The following is a 22,918-nucleotide window of genomic DNA, read 5'->3' as shown; positions in this document are numbered from 1 at the left end:
TTACAAATGACAGCTGATGTAAAAAATATGTACTAAATGGTGGACTCCGTTCAATGGGCCCTTGCACTCAGTACTATTTTGAACTATCAGTATGACATCACGCCCATTCTTTAAGTCAATGGGCCGCTCTTGCGCTCTCACATTCACTCATTTGTACAGAACAAGGATATGTCCCATTTTAGACAGGAAATGAAGCCATGCCAGAGGAATGCTGGGAATGGGAACAAGAGGGCACAAACACCCAGTATAAGATCCCTGGGAAAGGCAATTCATGCAGAGCAGCATATAAATAATGCAAAAATAACATCCAAATAATGTCATTGTACGTCAAGGACTTCCCAAATGTATTAAAGTCAACATGAGTGCAAAAATGTCAAAAAACTATTACAAAGCTGATATTTCATTCAAATGTAATAGCAAGTCCTGCATATAAAACACCTTTACTTTTCAGCTGATGAAAAATAATGTTAGCTAATAGCCAAACAGCTATTTATGTCCTTCTAAAATACTACAAACATCAAAGCAGTCATTTAATTCTGGTTAATGTTAATAGGATAAAATGCACAGATCTGATAAATAATGATATATTCAACAAAGAAGTGTACTTTCTAAAATTTAATTTCAACCTGCTTGCAGCCAGATTCGTTCCAGGGTGGTCCAAATGTAGGCAGGTCCATGCCTGTGGGTGGAGCTGAGGGCCGACACCTCCGACATGGCCTGTTCCAGACGGGACACAGCTAAAGACGGAGCACTCTGAGACCCTGACAAAACATGACACACATCTCAGCTACAAAAACACGCATTCAATCACACATCCTCATGATACACACCGGTCTCTGTCTCCTGGAAGTCTGGGAGGGTAAGATGGAGGCCGCTGGGTTTCCTGCTCAGTGGGCCTGGATCGGGGGGCAGGCTACTAGTGTCATCCTCCTCACTGAAACACATGAAATCACAACATCTCTGTCACATATAAATACTGGAAATACTGGGCTATAAACACACAGACTAAATTAGGAAGACACAGACACAGGTGAGCTGAATCAGTAGCATCTACGTAGCTACAGAAACAAACCAGGACATATAGGCTGTATCCACCAGACCATTTTTTTCATGAAGCTAGTGTAATTTTCAAATTGTTTTCAATGGGAGCGCCCCATTTTTTAAAATAATTCTGCAGATATTCTGTATCATATAGGGGCACATACAGTGATCAGGCATAACATTATGACCCTGACAGATGTATAACACTCTACTAATATCTCTTCGTCACAACACCTGTTAGTGGGTGTGATATATTAGGCAGGATGTGAAAGCAATTTTATCCTCAAAGTTTCTGTTAGAAGCAGAAAAAATGGGCAAAAAGTTTGACAAGGGCCAATTAGTCATGGCTAGATGAATGGGTCAGAGCATCTCCAAAACTGCAGCTCTTGTGGGGTATTCCCAGTCTGCAGTGGTCAGTGTCAAACGTGGTCCAAGGAAGGAACAGTGTTGAACCGACGACTGGGTCATGGACAGCCTAGGCTCAATGAGTGAAAGCTGGCCCGTGTGGTCCGATCAAATAGACAAGCTAAGGTAGCTCAAATTGCTCAAGAAGTTAATGATGGTTCTGACAGTAAGGTGTCAGTATTCACAGTGCCTCACAGTTCTGTATGGGGCTGCATAGACCAGTCAGGGTGCCCATGTGACCCCTGTCCACCACCAAAAGCACCAACATTGGGCATGTGAGCATCAGAACTGGACCACAGAGCAATTGAAGAAGGTGGCCTGGACTGATGAATCACATTTTCTTTTACATCATGTGGATGGCCTTGTGCATGTGCATTGCTTACCAGGACTGTGGCATATTTCAGCAGGATAATGTTACATGTATAACCTGTCTGGTGTGTTTGTTGTGTTTTGAGTTCAGCCCCTGTGACCCAGTTTCTCCCCAGTTGTTCTAATGAGTTATGTCTATCACCTGTGTCCTGTTAATCACCTTGTTAGCCCTGTTTATTTAGTTCTCAGCTTCCCCTCAGTGTTTGTCCGTCGACGTTCGTGTATTGTGGTGTGTTTGGATGTTCCTGAGTTGATTCTATTAAAAGTTTCCTGTTCCAAGTTCTTCTTTGCCTTTGTGAGTTTGACCTACACACTACATTTGTAATAGATCGACGGACCAAAACAGATCGACGACCCCGAACCCAGGCAGAGGTTGAGAGGATTCATCGCCCCGGAGCCCGGACCACAGCGAGGGTCTGACCAGGTGCGTGAGCCGGCAACATCATCCATCATGGAGGGAGTCCTCGTGGAGCTTGAGGGTTGGGAAAGGAGCCCCACCCATCAGCCCGCCGCGGTGGATGCAACGAGGACCTCTAGTGGCTATCTTGAGGAACTGGTATTCAGAAGTTTTCCCACAACCCCTGTCTCTCTGGTAACCCATCTCTCCAATGTTCCAAGTTTCTCCTGTGCCCTCAGAACTCCCACGCACCCTCCCTCTTCCTCTGCCTCTATCTACCAGCTCTTCAGCCTCTCCTACACTGCTGTCCATCATCCCCTCTGCTCCTCCCACATGCAGTGTGGATTCGCCTCGGGATCTCAGTCCAGCAGTGCCGTCTCACTCAGAGGATCCCCTGTCATCACTGCCAGTCTCTTCACCCTACACTCCACCGTGGCCCGTACACACATAGACTAACCCCTGGCTCTTCTCTCCATCAGCTCCACCAGACACATTTGGCCAAATAGTTTATCTGGGCTCCGTCGTCTCACCGGCTCCGCCTTGGTCAGTCGTCGTCCTTCCTGCACCTTCGCCTTCGTCTGGCTCCTCCTTCCCCTCTGCTTCGCCTTTATTCTCGGTCCCACCGGCTTCACCTCGGACGCTCGTCGCCGCGGCTCCACCTCGGTCTCCTGGGCCTCCAGTCTCGTGCGGGCTCATCGACCCAGCTGCTCCTCCAGGGTCTCCATCAGTGGCTGCTTCCTTGTCGGTCGTCCCCAGGGTGTCTCCCACCGAGTCGTCGACCCCATGGAACCTCCCTCCTCCAACTCCACCCTGGGGCCTCATCTTGGCTGATCTCTGGACCATCTGGCTCCTGCTCCAGGCTCCCCACTGGCTCCTCCCTCCTTCCACACCCCATGGACTTCCCTTTTCTTTTGGACTGGTCTTTCAGTTTCATCCCTTTTGTTCCCACTCCCTCCTCCAGAGCCCCCTCACACCCTCCTCTGATGTCCCTTATATGCACGAGGACGCGCCTATTCGGAGGGAGTAATGTTACACATATACTCTGTCAGGTGTGTTCGTTGTGTTTTGAGTTCAGCCCCTGTGACCCAGTTTCTCCCCAGTCGTTCTAATGAGTTATGTCTATCACCTGTGTCCTGTTAATCAACTTGTTAGCCCTGTTTATTTAGTTCTCAGCTTCCCCTCAGTGTTTGTCCGTCAACGTTCGTGTATTGTGGTGTGTTTGGATGTTCCTGAATTTCCTGTTCCAAGTTGTCCTTCGCCTTCGTGAGTTTGACCTACACACTACATTTGGAACAGATAATGTGCCACAAAGCAAAAAATGGTTCAGTAATGGTTTGAAGAGCACAACAACGAGGTTGAAGATTGATGAGGACAAACACAATAATAGGAAGTCATATTGTTATGCCTGATCAGTGTATAGCGTCTCAACTAGGGCTATCATAAGTCCTCGATTAAATTCAAGTACACAATTATTAAAAATCTTCAGTTGCAATTTATCCATGTCAAGTAATTAGCAAAATACCGGAAGAATCCATGAAATATAGTAAGAATCCATGAAGTGCATTCTTAGACAATTTTCAAAGGCTGCATGATATATTAAAACCATTTAATACCCGGCCATACTATACCTTGTGCTATTGTAAATTCATAAAGGCTGTGGTTCAATTAAATAAAGTATATATATATATATATATATATATATATATATATATATATATATATATATATATATATATATATATATATATATATTAGGGGTGTAACGGTTCACAAAATTCACGGTTCGGTTCGATACGATACACTGGTGTCACGGTTCGGTTCGGTACGGTTCGGTATGTTTTAGATACAGCAAAGAGAGAAAAATTGGCAGAAATTACCTTTTTTATTTTTTTTATTAAAACTAACAAAGTATGATTTTTTGTTGTTGTATGATTTTACCCATCTTCTATGTAGTTACAGGAATAAGACATTAGCTCTTTACATTAGCGAGTGCGGTGCGTGTTGCGTTGCAGGAGCCCCACACCCTGTAGTGCTTTACATATGCTGCGTTTGCAGTCCGCAGCTGATCCGCTGTTGCACACCACAAACACAGCATTTATTCATTATTTTTTATTTAAAATCCAAAAGTTTTTACTGAACATGCCTCGTCAGAATTCCAATTTTCTTTGTTTAGCCTACTCTTTAATAGAAGTCAGGTTACGTAGCCTACTACATTTAAACAACATTTTATTAAATTCATTTATTCATATTTATATACTTTAGATTTAGCTCACACAAGTGGCAAAACATTTAAACATAGTTTATAGCCTTAAATCACAAACATTTTAAATTAGAAACTTACAATAGTCTATTCAAAAACAGCCGACTCTCGTCTTTTCTTTCGTTTTTACACCCTTTTAAAAGAAATCCTGCAGGTCAAAAAGAACTTTGCTTTTCACCTCCAAGAAAGTACGAGTGATCCATTATGGCACATTTTTTTTAACCTACATGCCAGGTAAGGTGTCGTTTTGTTGCTTTACTTGAGAAAAAAAAAGCCATGTGTTGACTTTGAAACAAGAGTATATTTTAAATGAGATGCATCTGTGGTGAAATTACTAGATTTTCGCGTCAGTACATGTTTATTTTAATGCGAACAATGTTCTACCACTTTAATGCAGCAACGCAGCGCAGCAAAAAATAGACTCGGTACGAAAACGATCCGTGCACTGCTGCAGACGCACCGTTCCTGGAACAGACTGACGGACAGCATTTGCGTGCAGTTTGAAAGCTGTCATCCGTTAACATGGGTACGGAAAAAAAATACGCACCGCACACGCACTGCAGATGGAGTATGTGTGAAACGGGCGTTAGGTCTCATATCCGCGGCTATAAATGGACCACTCGCCGCGGTGATGTCTTTTGCCATTTGAATAAGTTGGAAATGTCTGTCTAAATGCTGCGGGGATAGTTTGTGGGATAGTTTGTGGCTGTTTCTCCTTTTTATCGTCTTGTTGTCGGCGTAAAGACAACAAGATCGTCTTGTTGTCGGCTTTGATTGACATGACATGAATTATTCCCGCTGCTGTACTCTACACCAGACCTGTTGGTTATTGGAGGATCTTCTATTTCTGGTTTGTTAAACGCAATTGCCATTTTGCCACGAGCATTCAGCGCGTAGCCTACTGAGTAAGAGCACCTGCCTGAGCAGCCTAAAACATATTTGGTGTTTTTTTTTCGTTCTTTCACTTCGGCGGTGTCAGGGGCATTGCCTGTTATGTCGTTTTGGTTATTGGGCTACCTTGTTGAACGCATATTATTATATTTCACACACTTTTTTATTTTCCAAATTCTAATTAATTAGTCCAAGAAGAACCGTTCGGTACATAATGCGTACCGCGTACCGAACCGAAAGCCTCGTACCGAACGGTTCAATACGAATACGCGTATCGTTACACCCCTAATATATATATATATATATATATATATACATGATACAAGCTCACAAATGTAAGTGATAACAGTTAATGTGGAGCAACCTACACACATGTAAATAATTAAAGCGCTTTTAGTTTGGGTTGCTTATAGTGTTCATCTGGGAATGCAATATGCACGATTTCATCAGATTTGTGTCATTTATAAACCTACACCAACACAGGAGAATACATGTGTCCAGCGTGTGTGTGTTCCGTGTTCTCCATCGTTCCCTCCTGAGTCTACCCAAGTCCCTCCAAAGTACACCTAAGAAACCCAGTCACCGTCACTCCATTCACTCAGTCACTGTTTCACTCTACTGGTGTCCAACAATAAAACCGCTAACCATCTCTTGTCTCTGTCAGACTGTACCCGTAACACCTAAAGGATTATTAGAAACACCTGTTCAATTTCTGTAAAATGTTTGAAATTATCTAATCAACCAATCACAAGGCAGTTGCATTTAGGGGTGTGGTCTTGGACCAAACTGAATGTCAGAATAGGAAAGAAAGGTGATTTAAGCAATTTTGAGTGTGTCATGGTTATTGGTGCCACACGGGCCGGTCTGAGTATTACACAATCTGCTTAGTTACTGTGATTTTCACGCACAAACATTTCTAGGGTTTACAAAGAATGGTGTGAAAAGGGAAAAACATCCAGTATGCGGCAGTCCTGTGGGCGAAAATGCCTTGTTAATGCTAGAGGTCAAAGGAGAATGGGACGACTTATTCAGGCTGATAGAAGAGCAACTTTGACTGAAATAACCATTTGTTACAACCAAGGTATGCAGCAAAGCATTTGTGAAGCCCCAACACGCACAACCTTGAGGCGGATGGGCTCAAAAGCAGAAGACCCCACCGGGTACCACTCATTTCCACTACAAATAGAAAAAAGAGGCTACAATTTGCACAAGCTCACCACAATTGGACAGTTGAAGACTGGAAAAATGTTGCCTGGTCTGATGAGTCTCGATTTCTAATGAGACATTCAGATGATAGAGTCAGAATTTGGTGTAAACAGAATGAGAACATGGATCCATCATGCCTTGTTACCCCTGTGCATGCTGGTGGTGGTGGTGTAATGGTGTGGGGGATGTTTTCTTGGCACACTTTAGGCCCCTTAGTGCCAATTGGGCATCGTTTAAATGCCACGGCCTACCTGAGCATTGTTTCTGACCATGTCCATCCCTTTATGACCACCATATACCCATCCTCTGATGGCTACTTCGAGCAGGATAATGCACCATGTCACAAAGCTCGAATCATTTTAAATTGGTTTCTTGAACATGACAATGAGTTGACTGTACTAAAATGGCCCCCACATTCACCAGATTTCAACCCAATAGAGCATCTTTGGAATGTGGGGGAACGAGAGCTTCGTGCCCTGGATGTGCATCCCACAAATCTCCATCAACTGCAAGATGCTATCCTATCAATATGGGCCAACATTTCTAAAGAATGCTTTCAGCACCTTGTTGAATCAATGCCACCTAGAATTAAAGCAGTCCTGAAGGTAAAAGTTTCTTATAAAAATAATAATTTTGATGGCTAAAACGGCTAAAAACATTTTGGTGGACATACGGCCATAGGGTGGTTCTCAAATGGAAGGCTTGTTTCCTAGTGAGGCTGTGTCCTTCCTTGTCCAGTCATTCAGAGTCTTGTAGGCAAGAGTACTTCTCTGAATTAAACGCTAGAATGAGAAGTGCCTAGTGAACATCACACGTCATACACAGCACATTACCTGAGTCGGGTAAAATCATAGCGACTTTGCCACAACTGTAGCATTTCTGCACAGGTCTGTAAAGCTGCGGCAGGTCCGAACAAAACCTCCTCCAGCTTCACTTTGGTAAAGAGAAGACTAAAACACACAAAGACATGAATAATTAATAAACTACAGCGCACCACACAACAAAAACAGACTCCCACAAAAGCAGGAAGTGCCTCTGCTTATTACTTGTGCTATAACATTGTCAAAATCTAACAATATGTTATTAAGGTTTACACTTCAAAAGTTTAGAGCAAGTTTCTTTCTTTTAAAGAAATGAATACTACTATTCCACAAGGATGCATTAAATTGATCAAAACTGATAATAGAGATATTTATAATGTTACAAAAGATTTTTATTTAAAATGAATACTGTTCTTTTCAACTTTCCATTCATCAAAGAATCCTGAAAAAAAATGTATTTCATGGTTTATAAAATAAATATTAAGCTTCACAATTGTTATCAACACTGGTAATAATAAGAAATGTTTCTTGAGCAGCAAAAATCTGCATATTAGAGTGTTTTTGAAGGATCATGTGACACTGAAGACTGGAGTAACGATGCTGAAAATTCAGTTACATCTTATAATATATTAAAATATAAAACAGTGGTTTTAAATTATATTTCATATTCTATTTTGCTGGACTTTGATAAATAAAAGAGCCATGATGAGCATATATTTTGGATTTTGCAGATGACAAAATTAAAGTCAACACATATGTACTCTAGTCTAGACCTAGAAAAAACAAGGAAATAATCTAGGAATTGATTGGTTCATTAAAAATGAGCTCTAATGGAGCAAGAGAGTTGGAAAAATATTTGTTTTAGAAGACACATTATTATAATGTTATTAAAGCTATAGCATACAGTGGACACAAAAAATCTACACACCCTGCTGGTTTTTGTGATGTAAAAAATGAAAGATAACTCATATCAGAACTTTTTCATGTTTAAAGTGAAAAAAAGAAAACAAAAAATACAACCTATGCAATGTCACTTAAACCAAAGCACATTTTAGAGAGAAAATAATAATAATACAAAACTTGGAATAACTAACTGCATAAGTGTGCTGTACACCCTTTCATAATCAGGCATGTGGCTGTGTTCAGAATTAACAAATCATATTTAGTCTACTGCATTTGGCGTCATAGTATGGAACAAGTAAATATGCTTCCATCAGCCAATCAGCCTAGGACGTAATTTTTCTGTTCCACAGTCGTCAGTCAGACATTTACAGTTTCTGGAACTGAATGTCCATTAAAGGCACACTATGTAGTTTTTCGCCACTAGAGGTCACCTATTCAAAACAAAGGCAAAGCTTGCCAGGTGGATGCTGCACATTGGTGGTGGTTGAGGAGATTTCTCCTTCTATATGTAGAGTGCCTAGAAAAGCACTATATAAATGTAACAAACTATTATTATTATTATTGATGACGCCGAGATTGAACATGAAATCTTAAGAGTTGTCGTCTTAGGGTGTACTCACACTAGCCAGTTCGAACCGTGCCCGAGTGCGTTTGACTACCAAAGCGCGGTTCGTTTGACTAGTGTGAGTACTCTGAACCGTGCCCGGGCGCAGCTCGGTTAGCCGGCCCTGGCCCGCTTGGAAGAGGTGGGCCAGAGCACGGTTTAGTTGGACTCGGGCACGGTTCACATGTAGTGTGAGCGCTAACCGTGCTGGAGTCCATAATCAAAGCTGCAAAGTCCTTGCTGCACTTCAGCTGGTACCTTGGAAACCTCATAATACGAGCCGCACGATTGCGTGAACATTTTCGCTCCACTAAGGCGACACATCTGTTTAGCAACAGGCTGTGAGAGGGCTGTGGACCACCGTGGACCAAACGACACACAATTATCCATAAAGAAAACAGAGCAATGGACTCCATTGTGTCCAGAGAGCGCCGCTCTTCCTGTTTATCCCGAAACCGGCGCACCATAATGACGTAAGCGTGCTCCGGCACGAATGCTGAAACCCGAAACCGTCGCACCATAATGACGTAAGCGTGCTCCGGCACGAATGCTGAAACCCGAAACCATCGCACCATAATGACGTAAGCGTGCTCCGGCACGAATGCTGAAAACCTATGTGAGTGCAGGCCAGCGGGGGAGTGGGGAGGGGGGACAATCGTACTCGGGCCCGGTTCATGGCAACCGTGCCTAGTGTGAGTACACCCTTAACCTCACAGCCGATGGAAAATAATTGGGCAGAAATCCTGTTCACAGATGAGACTATTAATGTTACTGTAGACGGATGCAGAAAAGGGCCGAGTGCTGTGGGAGCTGAACGAAGCCGCTGAAGCGAATTCTAATGAGAGATGAGTGTGACGCATGGCGACAGCAGTGGAGCTTTTATTATGCCACAGTCGCCTCTTCCGCTTCTTCAAGTTAAGCGTATGTGGGGTAACGCAGAGCTATTTTATCTTATTAGATACATTTGTGTGTGTTAAAACTTATGTTATAATGTTACTCGGCGGCTGCTATGAGACACTTGTTGCACACTGCAGTAAGCTAGATCAAAATTAGAATATCATATTAATACATGCTAGGTGGCTTGTGTTGCTAAATGGCATGCAATTCATTTTAAAACGTTGTATGTTGGAGAAAATGCTGTATTACTGTACAATAATTTTTTTAATAAATATCTCCAAACAGTTAATAACAGTAACCTAATATATTAAAGCGTCTTTGGTGTTGCCATGGTTTCAGGAAAATAAAACAAGAAAATCGAGGGTAATGCAGGTATGATGTCATTGATAGGTGACGCACGGACACGTTAAACTTCCTTATTTCTCTGGATTTTAACATTCTTGAAAAGTACACAAGTCACCAAAATATATAACACTGTTCTAGTTATTTTTGGATATTTGCAAATCTTACATAGTGTGCCTTTAAGCAAAGACAGAAGCACTAAGATCTTCTAGAGCTGAATGCACAGAAGAGCAACTGCCAATGAAATAAGAATACTAACAGATCATTTTCACCAGGAATTACAGACTTCCTTAGGTCAACCACTGTCAACCCTAGTTCTGTCAGTGGCCAATGCTTAGCAGAAACGAGCAATTCTGCAGCTGTGTGGGGACAAACTGTCTCTTTTAAGCATGGTACAGCGAGTGGGTGGATGTCTGTTTGAGCTGGAGGGTGGAGGGGTGAAGCGAGATGAATGTGAAGGTGTGTGTGTGGGTGTGTGCTGTGAATGTGTTTGTAAACAGTGGACGCAGAGCATTGACACCAGTGAGAAAGAGTATACATGCTCTGACTGGCAGATGCTGTTGCCAGCAATAGAGTAGTGACGAAGTACATACAGGCTACATTCACACTACCAGTTTTTGGGATTGACCACTGCATTTACTTAAAGGTGTGAGACTCGAAATGTCCCGTTTACATAGGAACTTACAGTAGAATCTGTATGTGCAACAGGAGTCAAACCTATATTCTCTGATCAAATGGATTGCATTTATATAGTGCTTTATTGTGGATAAGTATTGCATGTTATTTAAAATCGTCTTCATAATCTTTATAATCACAAAATGCACGTCTCAGCTTTCCTCTCCAAATATCTGGTTGCTTTAGGGGATGTAACGCTCACTGTTCATGATACAATCAATTTGATGGACATCTTGTTTCACTCAAAATATGTCAATTACAGAAGTTAAAATAGGTGATTAAAAGTGATTTTAGTTTGCATGCACCCTGGTTCAACTCTTTATTCTCCATATGCTAACAGAGTTTCTAGAAAGCGGAGTTAACTTTTTCCAGTTATAAATTGATGATTTGTTTTCAGAGGCAGAAGTTCTTGGAATGAGATATGTGTGACAATTTGACTATTGTGTTCAGTCACACACAATAGATTTAGTATGTGAGAAATGCTGAGGTCTTTACACACTCTTTTGTGATACTCTCACACATGAGCTCGGTCCTCATTATTTTCTCTCCATTCTTTTGTCTGCCTGTCACTGAGAGCAATACTGACCCCACATGGTGAGGTAATAACTGAAAATATTTTGAGGAAAAATGTGCACATTTTTCAACGTTAGTAGATAATGTGATGAACTATCTATAGCTACTAACTTCTGAATTAAAATTTCCAGTAAAAATCACTGCAAAATCAGCTTAAAATCAGAAGGAAAAAAAAGTGAAGTCAGTTAAAGTTTTTTTTTTTTTTTTTGTCATTTATGTCATTAATGACCCTAATGTCATTCCACACCCGTAAGACCTCCGTTCATCTTCATAACACAGTTAAGATATTTTATATTTAGTCCGAGATTGTGTGAAAGTGTATGCACACTATACTGTCCATCTCCGGAAAGGGAATAAAAACATCATCAAAGTAGTCCATATGTGACATCAGTTGGTACTGGAAAAAGTTAACTCTGCTTTCTAGAAACTGTTAGCATATGGGATAAGAGAGAGTTGAACCAGGGTGCATGCAAACTAAAATCACTTGAAACAAGATGTCCATCAAATTGATTGTATCATGAACAGTGAGCGTTACATTGGATTGATTGGATACATTGGAGCGGATTGATTCATGATTCGGATCGCCAATGTTGCGTGATTTCAGCAGTTTGGCAGTTTGACACATGATCCGAATCATGAATAAATACGCTGATTCATAACCGTTTGAATCTTTATTTGAGGATTAACCACAAACAAGGAAGAGAAGACAATGCTGAATAAAGTCGTAGTTCCCTTTCGAAAGGGAACTCGCACTGCGTCAGCTTGACGCTACAGGGAACAGCGTGAAAGGTGTCTGAGCTACTATCGAATCACAGCAATCCTATTGACCTGCGACGGCCTATGATGTCATCAAGGTGCGACCAGGAAGTATATAAGGGCGGCCTTGCAAACATGACACCAGCTTCTTCGTCTTAGGGGACTGTTTTGTCTGAATGCTTAAAGTCAAAGGTAATCCAAATTCATTTATTTTCTGCCTGGGATTAAGAGCATGCACGATCAAGCTTTTGTGGAGTCATTTGTTTGATTGTGTATAATGTGAGCGAGGTTTTCAATCCGAGATCGCTCCGTTCTCGTCTAGCACTCTTCCTGAGGGAAGAGCGTTTTTGCATCTGAGATTAGTGATGTGGTCCCCGCTCACACCGAGGCTGAGCGCGGATGCGCGTCACGGTTCCTCGAATGGGGTTGCCGATCGCCGCGAGAGGACGTTTCCCTCTGGCGATCTAGCGACTGACGAGATTAATCACGATTGCTCTTAGGGATGGCTGGTGAGAAGGGAAATAAATTTCTCGGCCATCCTGATCGTGTATGCTGAGCCGATGGCGGTTATGAGTGCGTTGCATGCAGGCTGCGGCCATCATGCGGGCGCATTAAAGGAGAGATCGCTCGTTTAAACGGAAAAATCGATTTCTCCCCGTCCATAACACCACCGGCATAATACCACGCTGATGTTGGGAGGATGGGTGGATATGGGTATGTGTTCTCGCCCCGGATTGTTGTTAAGAATAATCTAGAAAGATCCGTTTAGGCGGGGACACTAAGAGCTCCAACCCTGCCATCTGAGCTTCTTTCAACTATGTTTCATTTAGATGGCGGGGCATACACGGCAGCGGGTCAACCTTGTGCTACTTTTACGCCATGTTGCAAGTGTACTAGGAAGACCTGCTGAGGGATCTCAATCAGGGAAAATACCCTGCAGCCGTGTGCCATATCAGCGATAGCAGGGCCTGAGGGCCAGTGTTGCAGAAGCGTGGGTGGTGGTGTCCGAGGACCTGCACACCGCTGAGATCCGGGTCCCAGGTAGTTGGGAGGCATCATGGTCTACGGACCAGTGACGGGCCTGAGGGCCAACATCGCCTCTCGTTCTCCCCGCGGTTAAGGGCGGGCACAAAGAGGCAGACTCCCAGAGAAGAGGAATAGTATCACAACACGGTTGGCGTGGATGAAATTTTCCTCCCTTATGGGTGAGTTAAGAATTACATCTAATTTACTGCTCTTCTTCATCGTCTCCCAAGGCGCTTCATACATCCGGCCCGGAGTGGTGGCTAGAACGATTTTCTGAGATGCCATTATGTGGTATGTTTAGAGCTAGCTTTGCTAGGAGAGAATAGCCGCCATTGTAGGTACAGCTGTGTGAACAGTTTTTTTTGCCTCCTCTCTGTGTGATGAAGCAGTAATTGAGGCAACCGCTCATTCTTGCGGGAATGTGCTGTTGCTTTAGTCGAGTGTGCTCTCCTAGTCAAACAGGAAGCTCTTAGCCACCCCAGGGTAAAGCGCTTAGCGTTACCCCTCGTGGAATTTCATAGACAGGAGGGTGAGTTCAGGCTGACGCGCGAACTACAGATTTATGTCTAGCCTTGCGGGGCTGGGACGGAGCATTATTGTGTTTTTTTCGCTTCCCCGAGCCTCTGATAATACACATATGCAGGCTGGCCCTCTCTGGGCCACCACATCTGTTGGCCTAGGCTTTTTCTGGATGGGGGGCATTTCTTTCCAAAAAAGGAAAGTAATTATCGCCCGAGGCCCTCTTCTTGAATATTGCAGGGCTTTTTGTTTTTGCATCCATAGTCAGCTTCCTCTTACATTAGAGTCGTCTAGCCAAGGCCCACCCCCTTCTCTGCATTCTGGGGTCTTTAGTATTGCAGGATGGTGTGAAGCAGAATGAACAGCAACTTAGCCAGTGGTCGTGGGGCAGGGTTTGGCTTCCCACGCTTGTACGCGGGTGGGCTAGTTTTGCGGAAACCCTGCTTTCCAGAGCTTGTTGTGATACAGCAGGCCTCATCTGGCCTCCCATGAGGTGGTGTCCCTGGGCTCCAGTCACCAGATGGCAGATAGTAGGCCTCACCAAGCCTCCCGAAGGGTGAGCCCAAGGTTCCCAGTTCCTTGACAGTGAGCATGGTTGCTAGTCAGGGCGGCTAGCATGGTCTGCTATCAGGTAGCAGGCCTCACCAGGCCTCCCTGAGGTCGTTCCCCGGCCCCACTGCCGGCTATGAGTAGCTGGCAGGTAGTAGGCTCTGCGGGGCCTCCCTGGGGTTCTTCTATTGGATAGCACCGTCTGTCACCGGGCCTCTAACACTGGGCTGCCATTTGGCTATAGGCCTCTCCAGGCTGCCCTAAGATGTTTGCAAGGTGCCCTTATATACTTCCTGGTCGCATCTTGATGACATCATAGGCTGTCGCCGGTCAATAGGATTGCTGTGATTCGATAGTAGCTCAGACACCTGTCATGCTGGAGGCGTTCTCCATAGCGTCAAGCTGACGCAGCGTCTCGTTCCCTGTTCTCAGGGAACTAAGGTTACAAACGGAGACGTTTTTGTTATTTTTGGACCAAAATTTATTCTAATTCTATAAAGAGATAAAGAGATTCTAATTAACCAACTGATGTCACATATGGACTACTTTGATGATGTTTTTATTCCCTTTCTGGACATGGACAGTATAGTGTGCATACACTTGTATATGCTCTTTAATGTCATTAATACACTCAAGTTATTAATGACATAAATTTCATTTTTGGGTGAACTAAACCTTTTAGAAGCAGTTCTGCTAAGATCCAGCAGTTGCTTTTTTAGACTGTCGAGCTTGTGGACTATCGAGTTGTTCATGAGAACGGTTTGTGTTTTTGTGATGGAAGGGATGACTTTTTCATCGAATATTCGACCTGGATTAGTTCACAGATTCTGCCATAGTCGTTGCCTGGGTTACATATATATATGTGGGGCGGAGCTATCAAAATAGGGCCCTATCCTTTTGGGGGTAGGGGCGTGTTTGTTTTGTTTATTTGAAATGTCAACAATGGTTACCAGATAGCACTTACCCCACCTTTAATTGCGATTACAGTCAAATAAATTATGGTTTCACCATAAAAGATACTGTTGCCCGGTTTCACAGACAGGGCTTAGACTAAGCAAGGATTAGGCCTTAGTTCAATTAGGGCTTTTAAGTACATCTTATAAATGTGTCTAAGAAGAAAAAAAATCATTACTGGTGTGCAGACACAACAATGGCATGGACACATTTTAAGATTAAAATCAGTTAAAACATCTCAAACATGTATTATAGTCTGAAACTACCTTAAGCCTTGTCTGTGAAACCAGGGGGAAAAACTGCTATATTCTCTGCAAAGCTGATTTACTGTGAAAAGTGTTTATATAACTTGACATTCAGACAATGTGACTTAAAGGGATACTTCACTGCTTTTTCATATTAAACTATGTTTTTCCCTTAACTAAAACAAGTTGATACATACCACTCTCGTCTGAGTGCATGCACTTAATCTCTCTGAAACGCGGTGATGATCTGATAGCATTTAGCTTAGCCCACTAAGCCCAGTTCATTTACTATGGTACCAAACAGAGATCAAGTTAGAAGTGACCAAACACCTCCACGTTTTCCCTGTAAATACAGTTACACGAATAGTTGAACGACCATGTATGGTGACATGAAATAAAATGTGGTGCTTTTCTAAGCGGATTAAAAAGGAGAACTATAATGTATGGTGGAATATTACTTCTGAGAGTACTTCAACTCGGCGCAGTAAAAAGTCCCTGCTGAAAAATCCTCTCTCACATCTCCCCTCCCCCATTGTCAGAAAAGCATGAAATGACAAAAGGGTAAGTAAGTTGTAATATTATTTTCATTTGTGGGCGAACTTTCCCTTTAAAGTAGAACACAAACATATATAAGCACATACTTAAAGTTGTCCGGGTACTGGTTAAGGGCGAGTTTAAGCGTATCAAGGGCATGTTGGTAGTGTTTCTGGGCACTAAGTATTAGAGCCAGCAGGTGTAGAGAGTGCAGATCATCCCCACGAAGATTCAGAGCCAACTCCAATGGCTTCATGGCTTCTGACACCTAACACAAACACAAGAGGTCACATTACCAGCACTGACTGAAATAACAGGCAAAATATTACACATACATACAGTTACATATTAAAAATATGATAAGATAATACCACGCAATCATGTGACCTTGATGGTCATATTGTATGTATAAACAAAAGCTACAAAAATTTGCACAGTTGTGCATAATAAGGAAAGAGATTCATGTAAATTTCTTTTCTTGGAAGATATGAAGAACAGCAATCTGATATCGTGTTGTGATTCTGAATGTAGTCAGTGAGACTGGTGTGTTAGCATGCTAACCTGTCGAACCAGAGCGAGCTGCAGAGAGAGACAGAAGGAGATCTGAGGGTCCTGAGGATCCAGTGCATGTGCTCTGTAGTCAAAGAACAAGTCTATATGAAGTTTTCACAACATCTCACAACGGACCCTTCGATAAACTTAAAAGCTAGAATTATCCAGCATGTAATGTTAAATTACTTAATGTTAAATTACATAGTAACGGGATTAAAATAGCAATTAAATTTTAAAATGATTACATTAATGTAAATGAACAGTAACAATTTGATTTCAGACATGATGAAATTTCTATGACACATTAAATTTAGGTATTTTAATATTACGAAATATGATTACTGTAAATAGTGTAAATAGATATATATACACAGACATACTGTACATGCAGTTACTGTTTTTTGGGGAGAGGGGTAATTTATTTATAATAATATATTTTATTTAGCAATTTCTCTAGCTACTTATTAAATTAATCAAGTTTTTTACATTGTTACAAATGTCCATTTAAAATAAATGCTGCTGAACAGCTGTTGCCGTTTGAACTTTCTATTCATCAAATGATACACTGATTCTTGAGGAACACAACATGTCCCAAACAAAGCCCTATTTATGTTAAAAAGTAAGAATGTCAACACAATAAAAATACTTATGAATTTGTGATGAATTAAGAAATCAATTTTTCCTTGAGCTTTTGATATATAAAAGGTCATGGTAATATAAGATTATCCTGTAAGTTTCAGAGAAAAGCTTTTATAGACACCAGGCCCAGAAAACAATGGTGTGCTTCATTCTTACGTCATCGCGCTACGAAACACGCCTCTACAGAACGTGTAATTCAGTAGCCCCGCCCACCGACTCATGGAGCTGATCGGTCGATCACTAGCCAACAGCAATAAACATGTGGAAGAAGATGGCAAGATATTGTGGAAGAACACAGTCACTGCATAAGCTTCCTTCGGATCATAAATTAGGAATGTGTGATACTTCATTTATTTTTAATGAAGTTCCAGCTCATGTATGGAAGAACGTGTGTGTGTTCGCTTCATTTCACTGCAGAATCGTTTGTAAACAAGTCTCAAGTGCTGGATTTACAGACACAATGTTGTGCCGTCTAAATTGGATCCGACAGGAATGGTGCAACAAACTTATGTGAGTAAAACGTTTCTATATGTAGGCCTAATAGTAGTTGGTTTAGGCTGTGTGGTTTCTAGGCGGGATATCAAAACGTACGCCCGTCGGCAGACATTCTTTCTTGATCGGGGCGTGCACGTGTGTGTGTGTGTGTTCGCATTTCTATCGACCGATCGTGCGGGTCATGTAATATAGAAATAATATTCCAATCAATCGAGGGTGGATGAGAAATAAATCATTGTGTTTGTTTGATAAAGACGTTTCGTTTACGAGACCTGTGGTCGAGAGAATCATTGCAGTTGCCGCTTTAATAATCTCTCCCTCATGTGAACTGACAGGGGAATAGATATGACAGCGGAGCTGAAGCTCATTAAATATGCAAATCTTCTCCAATCATAGCCGTGGGCGTTTACTTCCAAGTCCCCCAGTGTGGCACGCCCATCAAAACCCAGCGTTCAGAAGACGGCCTCAAAACCAGTGTAGAAAATAGCCTATTACTTATTAGTTATGATGTTTCTGAATGTAACAAACAAACGTTATTAGTTGACCTCAGACAACAGTATAAAAAAGAAAAAAAGCCTGTTCATGACACCTTTAAAAAGTTACAACTAAGGGAAATTTGTATACTCAGGACAATCATTGCTTATTCTTTTAAATAATTTATTTAGTATTATTTATAGTTGGAAACACATGTAATTGAACCTGTCCTCATAATGAAGTCACAATGTAAAACTGCCAAACAAAGTGTTTAAAAATGCAACAAATTAAAAAATACAGTTACATTAAAGGACTGAGATCTTTAACAATCAAGATCAAGATCAAACAATACAACAAGTAAATATTGAATTATATTTTCCATTAAAAAATAGCTATAAAAGTTGTGTCCTTACTTTGGATCAACTCCGGCAGGATTTTTTATCATTCTGAATAAACCAGGCAGTGTCATGGGCAGCTTTAACTCTGAGGAGCACTAACTATTTCCTGCTCATTGTGCATCTCACATAGGACACAGTCCTGAAAGTAATAGATTTTTAAACAATATTGAAGTCTCTGCTGTCACAGCCTTATCATGTCAACTCCATTTCTGTAAATAGTTGTGAGATAAATCTTGCAATTTTAATATGTTTATTAAGGTAGCTACAACTAAGGAAAACAAATAAATTGCTCCACTGTACCACATGGTTTTAAATTAAAATTTTAAATAAAAATACTCCATCAGACGTCAGGTTTTATGTCTGGTGGTTGACAAGTGTTCTCAAAAAGTCTGTAACTGTGATTTAATAAATGTTTTGCATATGGGGAACTCTTCTAATGTATTTCTTGATTCTATTTACATATACTGTATATTTGGCCTCAGCTCAACCTTTGTCAATGCCATCAGTATTTTACACCGTCAGGTGAAGGTTTTTGTTCACTTTGAAAGAAATGTCTTATTATTTTTTTTAATTTATTGAGTAATAATATAAAAAATATATCACGTGAAGCAGCACAACTGTTTTCAACATTGATAATAATACGACTTGTTTATCAAGCACCAGATAAGCATATCAGAATAATTTCTGAAGGATTATGTGACTGTGAAGACTGACGTATGATGCTGTAAATAAAGGGAATAAATACAATTTTAGAAAATATATTAAAATAGAAAAACTGGTATTTTTAAATTGCAATATTTCACAGTACTACTGTTTTTATTTTATTTGTATCAGAGTATTGATCATAAAAATGCTGACTTTGTGAGCTTAAGAGACTTAAAGATATATTTTCAAAAATCTTACAGACTCCAAACTTTTAGAGACAACAGCTGTGTAGTTGAGGGAAAAAATATTATCAGTATGTTTTTAAAACTAATAACAGTTCTGCTATCAAGTAAGAAGGGGTTTAGAAAAGGGTCTAAGAGTCCAAACAAAAGTGGGTGGCTGAGGCCTCCTTAACAAAATTTGAAATAAAAGAGGTAAACATCAAGCATACTTCCGTAGTGACTGCAGCGCTCTTCTGTTGAACTCATCGCGATCGGCTTTCAGCGTGGCTGCAAACACACAGTTAAACAGTGAGTCACCGCAGACATGAGAGAAGAAGCAGAGAGCAGCTGAGGACAGCTGGGGGCCTGGCTCATTTTGTAGGTTCAGAGAAGGATAATCAGGCTTACCATCAGTTGCCTGCATACTACGACACAGTCCTATGGCCAGATGAGCTTGAGGAAGAGACTCCCCTGCACGCTCTCCTAAAGCAACCACACCTGCTGAGAGGGACACTGCATCCTCCAGCTGACACATACACACACAAACCCATTTAAAAACATGCATTAGACAATTGAATGATTTATATCATTGATTGTCAACTTGTGATGATGTGAAATATTGGAGCTGTAGCATAGTGATTGAAAAACTAAGCAGCAAACTGAAAGGCTATGAATTTAAACCCAACAAGGAACGATTCAAAATTAATCTATAAACTATATACAGTAACTTTAAACAAAAGCATAAGTTGAGTAGAAAAATAACAATTTCAGCACAATTCAGCATCATTACAGTCTTCAGTGACATGATCCTTCAGAAATCATTCTGATATGATGATATGGTGCTCAAGAAACATTTATCATTATTAGATGAATGTTGAAAACAGGTGTGCTTTTAATATATATATATATATATATATATATATATATATATATATATATATATATATATATATATATATATATATATATATATATATATATGTATGTATATATATATATATATATATATATATATATTGTTTTTGTTGTTGTTGTGGAAACCATGACATGCTACGGATGTGTTAAGTTGATCTAAAGTGACATTAAATGCATTTTTAATGTTACAGACGATTCCTATTTCAAATAAATGTTTTTCATTGAACTTTATATTAATCAAAGGATCCTGATTTTATAAAAATATAGCAGTTTTTTGGATAATAATAAGAACCATTATTAATAAATTAGTACCAATAATGACTGAGCACTAAATCAACATATTAGAAGGATTTCTGAAGGATCATTCGACAATTCAGAAAATTCATCATAGGAATAAATTACATTTTAAAATATAATAAAATAGTAATGTCAGGAGTATGTTTTGTTGCATTGTGCTTGTTCCTGTCTTGACCAATTCTGTGTTTGAAATTGCCACCTATACAATCGTTAACTATTTATGTAGTATACTTGAAGGAGAGAATGAAAACAAGTGAGTGAATTTAGACACCGTATTTTTCGTTGAATATGGAAAGTGGTCCACTGGAAGTTATTACTTTATTTTATTTGTACTATTAAATATGGAAATTTTTCTTACAAAAATCCACTGATACGCTTCAGAAGGACTTTATTAACCCTCTGGAGCTGTGTGTACTTTTAAAACAGAGGGATACACTTTTTTAGGTTTCAAATTTTGTGCTGCCATTCACTGCCATTATAAAGACTGGAAGAGCCAGGACATTTTTAAATATAACTCTGATTGTATTGGTCTGAAAAAAATGTCATATACACATAGGGTGGCTTGAGCGAAATCATGGGCTAATTTTCATTCTTGGGTGAACTACACAAAGTTTGTTGTAGCTGTACAGCATCTCTTAAAGAAAATAGTGTCATTGTCCAGCTTAAGTAATTTCAGAGTTTATTAATTTTGGTTGTAAAAAAAAATATTCATTTCACAATTATTCAATGTATTCATTGTACATTTATCTATACAGCCGCTCTGGAGAAAGTTCTGTTAGGTTTTTATACAATGGAATCAATGCAGTCAGAACAATAATATCGTTGAATATTAAGTGTCCCCAACTAAGCAAGCCAGAGGTGACAGTGGCAAGGAACTCAAACTCTATCAGGTGAAAAATGGAAAACAATCCTTGGGAGATACCAGGCTCAGTCAGGGGCCAGTTCTTCTCTGGCCAATGAACGAACAATGAGTGATTATAATTCTGGCAGCATTACAGGTCAGAAGTCAGATTAGGATCGAAACATTCTAAATGTTTACTCCAGTTCAATCTGGTTGAACCTGTGACAAATCCCTACATGTAATCATGCATTACATTGACATATCATTCATATGAGCATAAGCAGCTGACTTAAAGTCATATGCTGTTCATTAATTTAAATGCTAGACATGCTGATGTGAATCAGCATCAAGGACAGCTGCCTGAGGGCAAGTCCTCACATGCCCTGTTTTGATGCTGGGATGATAAAGGGATGCTCTAAAATGTGACTGTGGGGTGGCATGCTATCTGCCACTAAAGCCTGTGCATTACGTTTCTGTGGCTATACGGTCCTATTGTGCTATAAGCCTCTTATGGCGTGCAGTCTGTATTCAGCGCTACGCTTCCAGCAGATGTGCCCTAATCTTAACAGGGCTGTATTGTGTATTTGATTGATGGTGTTGTGACTGTACATTGCATTTTGTCGTCTTAGTATATCTAGTATGGCAATAGGTCACCTATTAGTGATTGCAACTGACCCCATCTAGGACTGAGCGATACTGTATACTGAATATTAGAAAAAATCTGTAAATATACATTTAATGTTTACATTTTTTTGTTCATGTGGACCATAAATAATTTATCATAAATTAATAAAGTTATGAGAATAACTAGTATTTATATAAATATATTAGGATTATATAGGGTTTATGGCATTAGGATTTATGGATTTAAGGGTTTATAGATGCCAAAATGAATTTCAATGAATTTTCCTGAAATGAACATTGATTATTTAATTTCATAACCTAATAATTTTGCTGTGAAGTACATTTTGGTTTAAAAGTTTGGGGTCAGTAAGATGTTTTTATGTTCTTGAAAGAAGTATCTTATTCTTACCCAGGCTGCATTTATTAGATCAAATAAAAAATTTAATAAAATAAAAAAATATAAATAAATATTACTGTGAAATATTACAATTTAAAATATGTGTCACATGATCCTTCAGAAAACATGCTATGTTGATATGCTGCACAAGAAACATTTCTTATTACAATCATTTTTAAAAACAGCTGTGCTGCTTAATATTTTTGTGTAAACCGTGATATATTTTTTTCCCAGGATTCTTTGATTAATAGAAAGTGTTTATTTTAACTTCAATATTTTGTAACATTAGAAATGTGCAGTATTTAATAATTGTATTAATTAATTTTTGATCAATTTAACATGTCCTTACTGAATAAAAGTATTATTATTTTAATATAGGTTGTGTACGTTTAGAGATACTGACGGACAGATTTACTAAACGGTGCAAATAAGCATGTGAGCGTAATTCCATAA

At 40.1% G+C, this 22,918-nt stretch overlaps 1 protein-coding gene across 1 annotated transcript in view; it reads right to left on the bottom strand.

The window, feature by feature from the left end:
- ttc7a (tetratricopeptide repeat domain 7A) overlaps nucleotides 1-22,918 on the bottom strand; it is a 77,365-nt gene that overhangs the window by 21,340 nt on the left and 33,107 nt on the right. Inside the window, exons 12-18 of the mRNA XM_067421401.1 lie at nucleotides 19,800-19,917; nucleotides 19,622-19,679; nucleotides 16,529-16,601; nucleotides 16,075-16,235; nucleotides 7,403-7,519; nucleotides 831-934; nucleotides 627-761 (exon numbers count right to left, since the gene is read on the bottom strand). Coding sequence (XP_067277502.1) covers nucleotides 627-761; nucleotides 831-934; nucleotides 7,403-7,519; nucleotides 16,075-16,235; nucleotides 16,529-16,601; nucleotides 19,622-19,679; nucleotides 19,800-19,917 — 766 coding nt within the window. The remainder of the gene's footprint in view (nucleotides 1-626; nucleotides 762-830; nucleotides 935-7,402; nucleotides 7,520-16,074; nucleotides 16,236-16,528; nucleotides 16,602-19,621; nucleotides 19,680-19,799; nucleotides 19,918-22,918) is intronic.

This window comes from Pseudorasbora parva, chromosome 17 (assembly GCF_024679245.1).
Source record: "Pseudorasbora parva isolate DD20220531a chromosome 17, ASM2467924v1, whole genome shotgun sequence".
In the NCBI taxonomy this organism is placed as follows: domain Eukaryota; kingdom Metazoa; phylum Chordata; class Actinopteri; order Cypriniformes; family Gobionidae; genus Pseudorasbora; species Pseudorasbora parva.
This window is presented reverse-complemented; position numbering and strand designations above follow the sequence as displayed.